This window comes from Chrysemys picta, chromosome 1 (genome assembly GCF_011386835.1).
Source record: "Chrysemys picta bellii isolate R12L10 chromosome 1, ASM1138683v2, whole genome shotgun sequence".
NCBI lineage: Eukaryota > Metazoa > Chordata > Testudines > Emydidae > Chrysemys > Chrysemys picta.
Window position 1 is genome coordinate 314,162,122 of NC_088791.1, and position 11,804 is coordinate 314,173,925.

Below are 11,804 nucleotides of genomic sequence, written 5' to 3' on the forward strand. Positions count from 1 at the left end.
TAGTTTGGGATGGGTTTGTGCTTTGGTTTAAAGGGAGGGGAAAATTACTTCTGTAAAATAGAGAGAGAATGTGGGTGAGCCAATATCTTTATTGGACCAATTTCTGTTGGTGAGAAACACAAATATATGCAGCACCGTAAACTTTGTGGTTTAAAGCCATTGTCTGTGCAATACATACTTTGTATGATGATTCTCTCACTTTTTAGGTGCAAAAAAGCATGTTATAGTTTCATTGGAAAGCTGATCTCAGTCTGTTAATGACCAATTATCTCAATGAGAAAAAGGTAAGATCAATGTAATTGATTATTTTACACAGAAACAGCAAATAAATTACTTCTGGCCATCTGAAGCCATAAAATATCCAGTCTGTGAATTCAGAGAACGTCTTGAAGCTTCTTAATAAAAAGTTCCTCTTCAGTGCATCACAAGTGCTAGAGGTGTAGCTCTATGTAGCATTCTGTCTGCAGAGTAATATGTGGGATAGCTAGTCTCTTCCTCTGTCTGATTAAACAGCAGAGAACCTTGCCTCTTAATAGTACCATCCTCTGATTTATTTGCTTCAGAAGTAATGAAGGTCTGATAGTAACTCAGTTCAGCCTTCCCTGAGATTTAAGAATAGAGTCCGGTGGATAAATGAACTGGAGGCTCATTTATAGAGCTGAGCATGAGGTTCCTGGGATAGAGCCATAACAGCTGGAGGGGATGAAACTGGAGAAGTGGATAGAAGGAGCAAACCCTGTAGCAGTGGATTTGTGGGCTGAGAAGACTCAGCCCTTCCCCCCAGTTTGGTCTGCAAGCAGGCCAAAGAATTCCAGCCTTAACCCACCAGTGGAAGGAAATCGCTGCAGACGCAATTCCAAGCTAAATGCTTTCTTGATGTTCTGGAGCAGCTAAACAATGTGTTGATTTGTCTTGCTCTTGCTTATGAGGTCAGAAAAGCGGTGGGCGTGAGGTAAATCCTGCTTCAGTGAGCGATCTCTGTACTCAGAACAAATGGCTCTGCTTAGTCACACTTCAAATTGACAGTAACGTTATTTTTCTGTGCATGAAAGGGTTTCTGTATATACTTTTCTTATTTGATATTTGGGAAATACGAGGTGTGCTGCTGCATACATGAAAACTCTGTATTTCCTGAGTACATTTACAATGACTAATTTAGATTGTAATAGTGACTTTAAAAAAAGCTGGTGGAATTCTGTAAGGAAAATGCAATGAGAAAGTATTCGTAAGAGCAATAGATTGTATACAGACACAACTGTTGTTTGTTGTTTGTTATTAGTTACGATGTACCATTTTATGTCGTTAAGGAGAATTTAGAGAGACCATCTATTGGCGTCCTGTATTGCAAGTTCCCCATTGGACTTCCCTAGTTGCCAAAGTCTGTCACCATGTAGGAGAAATAGGGGGACTGAGGTCCTTTGCAGGAAGCTGGGCAACTGCTGTAGGAAGAGAATACAACTGGTTCAGGAAAGCAACACTATTTAGGACAGCGTATAAGCTTGTGCTTAAATGTTGCCCTGAATAGAGATGAGTACTTGTTTAAGTACTTTTATGAATCAGGGCCTTACCAGAGGCAGAGAGCTTGAAATTATATGTTTTAAAATCTTATTTGTAGAATTAATTATAAGGTAGGTAGATATAATTCTTAAATAGAAACTGATCTACATGTTTATTAAAGTTAATGTTACACTTCCACTAATTAACTTATTTCCTTTAATTAGGTTTCTGCGACACATTTGTGCTTGAATATTAATTTTGTTTGGAAGATGTTGCTCAGTAAAATGGAACAGTGTGAACATGTTAAAGAAGATTTATGAGAAATTGTTTTTGTACAGTACAATGGATGCTTATAAGCACTGCTGCAGAGCAGGGAAGTAAGACAGATGCCTTAAGATTATTAATATGCATTTATGCAACATTGACTTATATACTGCTACAAAAGAGCCAAATCCTGAAGTGTCCTACGTGGGTGAGCAAGGCCCAAACAGAGCAGAAACTATGCATTGCTGCTGTGGGGGGATAGATCTGCCAAGACCCAAGCAGGCAGATCCCGTATTCCTGTGCACTGCAGAAGTTACTTCCATAGCAGGTCTCCAGGGGACCAAGAAAGGGGAAAAGTGGATGTGTTGCCCACAAACACAGAGCATGGCCAGTGAGTCTCCACTGTGTAGCTACATGGGACCCAAACACCACGTAAGAGAAGAGCAGCGCGATGTATCTTCATCTCTTCCTAGTACCCAGTGGTAGCTGGTCACACACTTACTACCCCTGTACCCTGGCTCTGTAGTGCTGTGGGGGTTAAAAACGCCTTCCTTCAGCCCTGCTTTGTTGCAGCAAAATGCCAAGCAGATAAAGCTCTTTCACTTGGGCTCCACTTGTTTGCTTCAGGATTGGGCCCCCTAGTAATTTGATTTCTTTAATCCTATCAGGAATGTGACTCCTTAAAGTGACCATTTAGATATAGTAACCTGAACAACAATTTTATTTTTCCTACAGTTGCCTCTCAACATACAAAACATTGTCAATCCAGAAAGGAGCTAACAAACTAGTACATTTTTCTGTTAGGGGTGCAAAATGGGATGTACAAGGCAGTAACAGAGCAGCAAGATCCTAGTGGCAGCAGAAAACTTATTGTAAGTTTTGTACTGTATTGGAAAATGAAACTGGAGGAAATTACTGCTTTTTATATTTAACACTTGATGGTTTATAAACATTGTTTTATATTTGCTTTAGCTTTTTAATAAAAACAGAAGGTTGGTTTTTTTTTATTGTTGGCTCTAAAGTACCATTTAGACACAGTTCAAGTATCTGTGATGAAATGTAAATGTTGGATCATGCATTTGGGGAATGTATTGGAAGTTTATTTTATGCTTTAGTCTGTTGTCTTTTACTTTCATTTTAAGTGGAAGTGACTGAAAAATAGCTGAAATAAGCACTTTACATAATTCTTTATCTTCTTCATGAAAGGCAAGTTAAATGTTTCCTATGTAGGGAATATAGTCCATCCAAAGCTCGAGACCCACAGCAAACAACATATCCACATTTCTTACTCCTATTTAGAAAAGACTACTAATGATATTTATTTTTCAGTGGTACTGACATTGCACCCAGCAAACTTGAAAAATGTCCCTTACTTGTCAATTTCTATATTCCACTATATGGTATCTGCTGATCCTGAATAGGTGCAATTGGGTCCTCTTGAAACTGGGACTGGACGCAGCAGAGCAGTTTATCTGGGATGAAGGGACCCACCTATGTGTTTTTGTTCCTGGGCTGATTACTTCCAAAACTGAACGTGTATTTTATGAAAACACTAAGGTTAAAGTTGGGGCAGGATTTTGCTCTCACAGGGCCCTTAAGTCCTCTCTGGAGTTAAAATGGTACCTATTCCTTTATATTTTCAAGTACTGCTTAAAGTGGGAGGGATCTGAGAATTTTTAAGCATGCTCTGGTCACTAGCAAGTGTACTCATGGAAGGAAATGTAATGGTCCAAAATTTCACTTTTCAGAAGTCTTGCAAAATGTCTCTCAGAATTTTGTACTACTTTTGTACAAAAAGTGTAGCACCTACCAACTTCAGAATTCACAAAAAACATCATATGCCTTCTTTTGAGCTACAAACCCCTTTTCCCTGAAATCTTTCAGCCAGTCTCAAATATTGGCAACTTCTGCTTAACTGAAAATAAAAAAAAAAGTCACTAAATTCTAGCAATCAACATGTTAGGTTTGGAAAGAGAGATCTCTCCATCAAAATATCCTATGGCTTGTCGGTCTCAACCCAGTGAGACCGACAAGACCCTGATTTCATCTCCCCTCTTCCACTGACGGGTGTTAAGAGCTGTGAAGCACCCCAAGCTGTCATTATAGAAAACATGACTATGGGTATTTCCCCCTGCATTTTACAGATGAGCTAATTGAAGATCTAAGAGGCTGCAGAGGGTCATTTCTGGCAGAGCAGGGACTAGAACCTAGGTCTCTACTGTGGCAAGCTCTCACTTAACAGTACTGCCTTTGAGTCTAAAAACACTGTGTTAATTGTATCTGTTCAGTATACCAGTATAATTGCATCCACACTAGAGGCTAACACCAATTTAACTATATTGGCTTCTAAACTAATACAATTTAAAGCAGTACAAAAGCTGCGTATAGACAAGCCCTCTGAGATTAAGCCAAATGTCCGTGTGTGGTTTCCAGTGAGCAGTGAGTTTCTTTGGGAGCATTCTTTCCTCTGCATCTCAGATAAGCCACTAACAATGAATTGAGACTTCCATACAGAATTGGTGCTACTGATATATAGATCTGGATACGGATAAAGATTGATTTTTAGTGCCATAGTTTGCCAGATTTTCTGATGTTTTGAGTAAGACTAGTATGAGAGTATCACACTCTTGATTCTGGTGAAGGAGGAGCTCTGCTTGGATGTAAAAGCAGGTAGTATCTGAGGCCACTTTTACAGGATGTAAAACATCAGTGGGTGGTTCAACAAAGAGCCCCCTGGTTCAGCTCACCCTTCTTGGAGAAGTGATTGCCACAAAAAAGACCATATTGATGGAAAGGAAATACCATGAAACTGATCTTAAAGGGTGCCCAACTATGGACTCCTAGAACTAAATAGAATCCACTGGCCAAAGTGGTGCATCTCTCTGATACGGGGAGTCACCTTTGATGTCTTTTTTGAGAACTGACATAAGAGCTCTGGGTATACAATAGGTACAGCATCTGAAACAGGATCAAATCTTCCAAGCTGTCATTTGGAGAGCAACCCTATTGGCAGTTTCCCATGCATAGGCAAGAGCACTCTGTACTTGAGTGAAGGAAAGTGAATTAAAGGCAGAAGGGGAGAGAGCCAGCAATAAAAAATAAATTTGGCAAGAAAGAAAGAGATGGGGAAAGGGGGGGGGAAGCTGTTTTGCTGCTGAGTGGAGTTGTAAGCGCACTGCTTCCACGCTTTGCCTTACAGAGGCAGGACAACCTGTGAGAGCAACCTACTGAGCAAGTCCTTTCAGCCCAGGCCTTCCTATTCAATCACTCAGAGACTTCCAGTCACTGCATCAAGGGAACCCTACCCATTCAGGATCAGTGGATGTGTTCTTGAGATAATATGATTATAGTGAGTGCTGGATTGTGTTTTATAAAAGCTGTTCCATATGTGCAAGTACAGAAATACTGAGACGACAACTAAAGGCTTGTCTACACTGGCAATTTACAGCACTGCAATTTTCTTGCTCGGGGGGTGAAAAAACACCCCCCTGAGCGCAGCAAGTTTCAGCATTGTACAGCGCCAGTGTAGAAAGTGTACCAGCGCTGGGAGCTATTCCCCTTGTGGAGGTGGGTTTTTTAGAGCGCTGGGAGAGCTCTCTGCTGCGAGTACACAAGCCACGTTAAAGCGCTGCCACAGCAGTGCTTTAACATTGCCAGTGTAGACTAGCAGTTCCAATGCTCAAGCCTTCAGATGCCTCCACATTGCAGCCACAAACGGTATTCCAGTTATTTGATTGCTGGAGTATATTGGTACCATTAGAATCTGTGTGCTTAATGTTTCTTAAAGCTATTTTGTATTAAATATATGTAATGTGCTTTAAACTTCCAGTTTGAGGACAAAAGCCTGATATAAAGCTCTTCTCTCTTCCTATGTAAGGATTTCCTCCCATTTCTGAATACTTAAGATGATAAAGAAGTCCCTTAAGGGGGAAAGATGAAACAAGTGAATCTGTGAGAGAATTCAATTCAATTGAAACGCTTTTGCTTATGTAACAGTACCTGCATTTACAATTTGTACCACATAATCAGACTTGTTTTAAATAGTGGTCGTCTGATTCTTGGCAAATTTGTATGATGAATGTAGGAAAAGAGAGATGCTATCTCTTATCAACTAAATTCTTAGAATACTGTCTCCAAATTTGACTTCAGTTTATAGAAAGTAATCTTTGAGCCCAGACTTCCACTGACTGATTTTTACTAGGTAATTCTAGAAGAAATTTTTTGACATTACTAATGTTTTTAGCTGTCGGGTTTAAGAAAACACACTCTAATGTGTTAGTAAGCATACCCAGACTGTGTGGAATGCATAGGTAACAAGCTACTCTTCGTACAGTATATGTCAGAATTAGGCACACTAACACTTGCACTTCTATGAGTTTTAAGTATCTAAATTTTGTAGGTACTATTCCAGTCTAAGTTCATGCTTGAAACAGATTTTAGTATGTTTATAGTAATTTTTGTGGACATTTGTCTGCATCATTGAAGCATTGCAATTTCAGCTCAATGGAGCCCCAGCAGTGGAATGGAAGTAGCATTTGTAAGTAACAATTAAGGTCTATTGCCAGATTGTCTAATGAAGGATAAGGCTAGTGCAATCAGTCTTCAGTTTGAGCAGCAACCAACCAAATTCAAAAGTATCTTCTGAATATGAAGTTTTACATTACAATATAGTTTGTGGAACCCAGGCAAGTTTTAGGGATTCGGACATCTGTTTAAAAAGACTCCAAATATTTCAATTACTGAAATATCTGTAAACACAGATCACCCGGGAACCATTGTTCACCATACCTGAAATGTAATTAGATATTCAACACACAGGGCATCTTGTCAGTATCACTAATAGATACCAAAGAGAAGCTGCAGTATGTAAAGCTTAGTATAATACTGAAAATGTTTACTAAGTTCATTTCTATCCATTTATTTTGTATTAGGGACAGCTTTTTGTATGCATATTTTTCTTTAGTATAGAGCTGCCATAATATGTAATGAAAATGCAGAATGTAGTTATAGTGCATCTTAACATTACTGTAATGCTAAAATTTGTTTTAGGTTAGACTTAATAAAACTGATTTTTGCAGAGGTTACTTGAATCTTGTTTCTAATAGGTAGCAGAATCTGACCATGTTTACAAGATTGTTTTAATTACTTGGTTTTCAGAAGATGAGATTTACCAGCAGAAACTCAGATGAGTGCATAGCACCCATGCAAATGTGCTGGGGAATGAGTATCAGGATCTCCTGCTTGCTGTCACCAAAACTTTAATGGTGACCAGCAGACTTCATACTGTTTACATTATTTAGGTTACAATATACTAAATTGCTCAACATGCCTCTGTTGAGCTCTTTTCCTGCTGCATCAGCTCCAGTCAGGTAGTCTGAGAAAATCAGATTTCACAGTAATATTTTTAGGATCAATCTACATTATGGTTCAGACTGAGGATAGAGAAGACTGATGTATGCTAGTCCTTTATTAAGAATTTGCCCCATTTAAATTGTGAAATAAATATCTCTGCAGCTCCTGTATTTGCCAATGGGTATGTCATCTACATTGCACTGTAATGGCAAAATCCTGGGTGTCTGCACATATCTTACTTTCGTGTAGTTATTTTCAGTGGGTTACGTACACTTGCAATTAATTGTTTGAGTCTCTGAAGTTAATTATACAAGAATAAATATGTAATAAATGACACATTGTATTTTTTGTATGTTGCCGGTAGGAACATTCCTATGCACAAAGAAAACATGTTGCCATTTATAGTTTAATACTTTGAAGTGTTTTTTTTAAATGGGCTTTTATAAATGAATGAAATATACAAAAAAACCCAAATTTTGCCTGAGTTCCTTCATATTTTAATCGTACCTTGTAACTTCTCCATATGTATATTTTTTTCACCACTGTACTCTTAGGTTATTACTTAATGTTAAATGTTTGCATTCAGACTTTTGTAAATCAGAGTTCAGACCTACATATTTTATCTAAATTACAATTCACAGTTTAGGCAAAACTTGCACCTTTTGGGGCTCTCTTTTCCTAAGTGGTAAAGTATTAAGGTATGACACTTGACCTCACTGAATGCAAAAGTGACTAAATAAAGAATGTGAAATATTCTGAAAATAAACTGTTAAAATGTAGTGCATTTGTGTGGTGGTGCGGGAAGCTTGTTTGACCTGTTGATGGAAAGCTAAAACATTTGTAAAGGGAAGACAAAATTCTCCTCTCTAATTTTGTTAGAGATGGGCATATGCAGGTGTGCTTTGCAGTACAGATAAGACTCTCTGCCCCACAAGGTTTACAGTCCAAAACAAGAGCAAATGACAACATGGTAACTGTTAGTTCTAATCTATCCTGTTTTAATCATCATAATGATCAGTCTAATGGAAAATCTGGTTCTGCAATTTCAGAGTCAAAGCTGCCACTATAGAGAATTAAAACAAAGATGCATTCAGAATAGTCCAAGGGTCACTGTATGGGGAGCTGCTCCCCCATCCACCCAACCCCCATGCATCTGGACCTCCCAGACACTCCTGCCAAGCCTCCTGCTGTACACCCAGAACCCCCGATACCTGCATCTCAACCCCTGCATCTGGACCCCACTGCCTCCAGACCACCCTCCAGAGTTCCCTGCACTCAAACCCCGAGCCCCACCCCATCACCCTGAGCTCAAGGCCGCTTGCCACTGACTCCTAACTAGCTGCACCCAGACCCCCACCCCACACGCTGAGCCCCAACCACTTTCACCTAGAAGCCCCTGCAGCATCCCATTGCCCCTGCACCTGGAACCTCTCCCCCCCACACACACACACACACACCTCTGTGCATCCAGATTCCCCCCACTGAACTGCCTGCACCCTGTGTCCCACACAATCTTCTCACCCCACACTGAGCCCCTCCCCACTTGGGTCCTGCCTGCCCCACACCTGGTGCTCCTGGCACAGAGGGGCAGAGCCCCAGCGTGTTTCTGGCCCAGGCCTTGTGCTGTGTCAGGGTTGGGTGTAGTCTCACCACTGAGTCCATGTCCTAGGTGGGAAGGCTGCAGGATGATCTCCCACCATAACACAGCTAGTGGCCTATGCTCCCCACTGCCATGCTGGAGTCTCTGCATTTATTTATTGATAAAGTTTGCAGAATTTTAAAATGTGTGCAGAATTTTTAATTTTTTGGCACAGAATGCCCTCAGGAGTAAAATTCATAGGAAAAAAAATGGGTTCACACAATAAAAGAATCACTGCCCGGGAGCATTTGTAATCTAAGTTAAGGAAAGCCAAACCACACCAGACAGCAACACAATGAAAGCACTATGACTACAGGGCTGTGGGAGTGAGGGGGAAGAACTTGGGGGTGCAGATAGTGTTCTCATACATCCTCTTAGTTGAGAGTAAAGGCCCAGGCAGGGACACATGCATCCTGGATACAAATGCATCACTGCATAGATGGTGTTGACAAGAGGAATTGGCTTCCTTGACCATAGGATGCTGTTTTAGGAAGAGATGGGTCAAATAAAATATATCCATAAGTATGACTAAATCCTTATTTAGTTATGAGAAACTCTTAATCCTAATATGGCTTCAATGCCTTTTGTTTCTCCAGATTATTTTTAGATACTATTATTCTTGGATATCAATCTGCCCAGAATAGCATAATCAGACCTCCTCATGCCCACATCAGTTATTCATTTTCATCTCCAAATAAAGCAAAGGGACTCAGTGGTAGGAAAAGGCCAGCAAGAACACTGGTTAACCTACTACAGTTGCTTTCCCCCCCACATTTGAGGAGGAAGCTAGTGAAGAAAAGAACTGGTTTACAGCGATCCTGCCAAACTCCCACTACACAACAGCAATTGCCTTACAGCAATTCCCACTGCCCAAATGCAGCATGGCCCTATACAAAACCCCTGCTTTATAACAGAAGATAGGCATATACTGGAGATGCTTGGAAAGCTTTCACTGTGTAGTGAGCTAAGATTAAGGGGGAAAAAAAACTCACATTTTTCCTGTATGATTGATTTTAATGTCATTAACTCTACATATATTAACAGAAGACAAATGTTCATCTGATTCACATCCTTATCCCCACATTTTTATACCAAGTACAAAATTTTCCACAAGAGGTGTTGAACAGCCTACAACAGATCAGATGGTAGAGCACTGCAAATTTGCCAAAAGTGAACAGATGTGATTTAAGAGTTTGTCCATTTTTTAGTCACATTCAAGTGATTCAAATGATCTGCAACATATCTGTGTTCAGGAAACTTAGATATTGCCTGGCTTTTCACAGCCTCCCATTTTGCAAGCCTCCGCTCTGCATTATGTTTATATTCCTGCTCTAGTGTCATATATGGTTGACTCAGCCAATATTCATTCTCAGCTTCAACTTCCAGCCTTTGAATCATTGAACGCTTCATTGAAAGAGTAACCACTCTTGGTCTTCTGTATTTTCCAATCCATTGTTTCCCAGGAATTCTTTTTCGGAGGAGTACTGTGGTCAGAAACATTACCTTAAAGTAAATAAGATTATATATAAAGTTTTAAAATTTATTATGAATAATTAAAGTCAGCTTAGAAATAGCGAGTGTTTCTGTACAATTAAAACACTTGTTCAGAACACTTTTAAGCTATTAGAGCAGCCTTTACTTTAAGGCTTGAGGTCCGGGGCTCTTCCACCAGCCAGCGGCTGCAGGAGAGAAGGGGCAGAGGAGGGGAGACAGGGAGATTGAACTCCAATTGATTGCTCTGCCCCTGAAGTAGGCAGGGCAGTGAGACAAACAGCAAGTCAGATGGCAGCTTTCCCCCACTTCTTGTTCTAACATTTAATTTTTCAAAAAATTCCACTGCACACCTGTTCGTGCCTGATGACACACTGGTTGGGATTTGGGAAACACTGCATTAAAGTGTTACAAAGCTGAAAGTTTACAAAATTGACACCCTGAAATAACCACCATTCAGACAGCTTCTACAGTGATGGATGCATCAGAGTTTCACAGATTTTTTTAAGGCCAAAATGGACCATTAGATATTCTAATCTGATCTCCTGTACAACACAGGCTACTGAATTTCACCCAGGTATCCCTGCATCCAGGCCAATAACTTCTGTTTGATTAAAGCATATTTTCTAGAAAGGCATCCAGTCTTCATGTGATGACAGTCAGATAATCCACCACTTTCTGCGGTAGAACCAATGGATAATCACCCTCCCTGTAAGTGATATGCCTTATTTCTAATAGATATTTGTCCAGCATTACCTTCCACTCTTTGGTTCTTATAAAAGAACCTTGTAGTACCTGGTATTTTTTCCCTGTAAAGGTACTTACACACCTCAATCAGCTCACCGCCTGATTTTTAATTAATTTATTTTTTTAATCTAGCTAAACATTAAGTCTCTAGCTGTAAGGCACTTTTCCCCACCGTTTAATCATTTTTGGCACTGCATCCTCTCCAAGAACTTGTTGACTATGGGGGCCCCAGAACTAGATTCCAGTATCTGTCTCACCAATGCACAGAAAGGGGCATTTTCAAAGCTTGCAGCAGCCCGTTTTGCCACAGCATTACACTAGGCTCTCGTCTTGAATTACTTGTTCACTGCCCCCCTTAAATCCTTGCCAGAGTCACCGCCTTCTAGCACGCAGGCGGCCGCAGGCTGGATACGCGTTCCCAGAGGTGTCGCTTTGCACCCCGCGGCACCGAATCGCATCGCTTGCCTGGGCGCAGGTTACGCTCCCCATCGCGCTGTGACTAGCACCCCGCCCCCACTGCAGTTACCGCCCCACAGAGCCCCCCGCGCAGGCTGCCCCGCGGGAGGGCACAGGCCGGGCCACGCGAGCTAGGGAGTGACAGGCCCGGGGGTGAGGGGCTGTCCGCGCCTGGAGCCCTTTACCCTAAGGCGAGGTCCGGCCTCACCGACCGCAGCCCCCCGGTCACCGGCTTCGTTCGCCGCAGCCCGGTCACTTCCGCGTGGGCCGGGAACAAGACGGCAACGGCCTACACCAGGCGCTAAACAGGGTCAGCACCGCGCGAGCGAGACATACGCCACGGACGCTCGATGCTATC

The 11,804-nt window shown here is 41.2% G+C and overlaps 2 protein-coding genes across 6 annotated transcripts in view; one reads left to right on the top strand and one right to left on the bottom strand.

Annotated features, from left to right (window-relative positions):
• Positions 1-7,879, top strand: part of ZDHHC20 (zinc finger DHHC-type palmitoyltransferase 20) — a 78,553-nt gene extending 70,674 nt beyond the window's left edge. For 2 of the 5 annotated variants that reach the window (XR_006172765.2, XR_010601027.1), the window contains 3 exons: positions 207-284; positions 1,722-1,874; positions 2,497-6,845. Coding sequence is in view for 3 of the 5 variants with exons in the window: in XM_005304373.4 (XP_005304430.1) it covers positions 207-244 (38 nt within the window). In the remaining 2 variants the exon portion in view is untranslated. Of the gene's footprint in view, positions 1-206; positions 285-1,721 lie in introns of all 5 variants that reach the window. The other 3 variants (XM_005304374.4, XM_065595140.1, XM_005304373.4) reach the window with 2 other exon arrangements.
• Positions 7,880-9,745: 1,866 nt separating this feature from the next.
• MRPL57 (mitochondrial ribosomal protein L57) lies at positions 9,746-11,775 on the bottom strand. Its single transcript, XM_005304377.4, has 2 exons — positions 11,632-11,775; positions 9,746-10,255 (listed from the first exon to the last, which is right to left on the bottom strand). The coding sequence occupies exon 2, from the start codon at positions 10,250-10,252 to the stop codon at positions 9,938-9,940; it is 315 nt and encodes a 104-aa protein (XP_005304434.1). The 5' UTR covers positions 10,253-10,255; positions 11,632-11,775; the 3' UTR covers positions 9,746-9,937.
• Positions 11,776-11,804: the final 29 nt, after the last annotated feature.

What these genes read in the sequence shown, in the direction of transcription:
- MRPL57 (XM_005304377.4), bottom strand. Translation starts at nt 10,252, where the DNA reads ATGTTTCTGACCACAGTACTCCTCCGAAAAAGAATTCCTGGGAAACAA.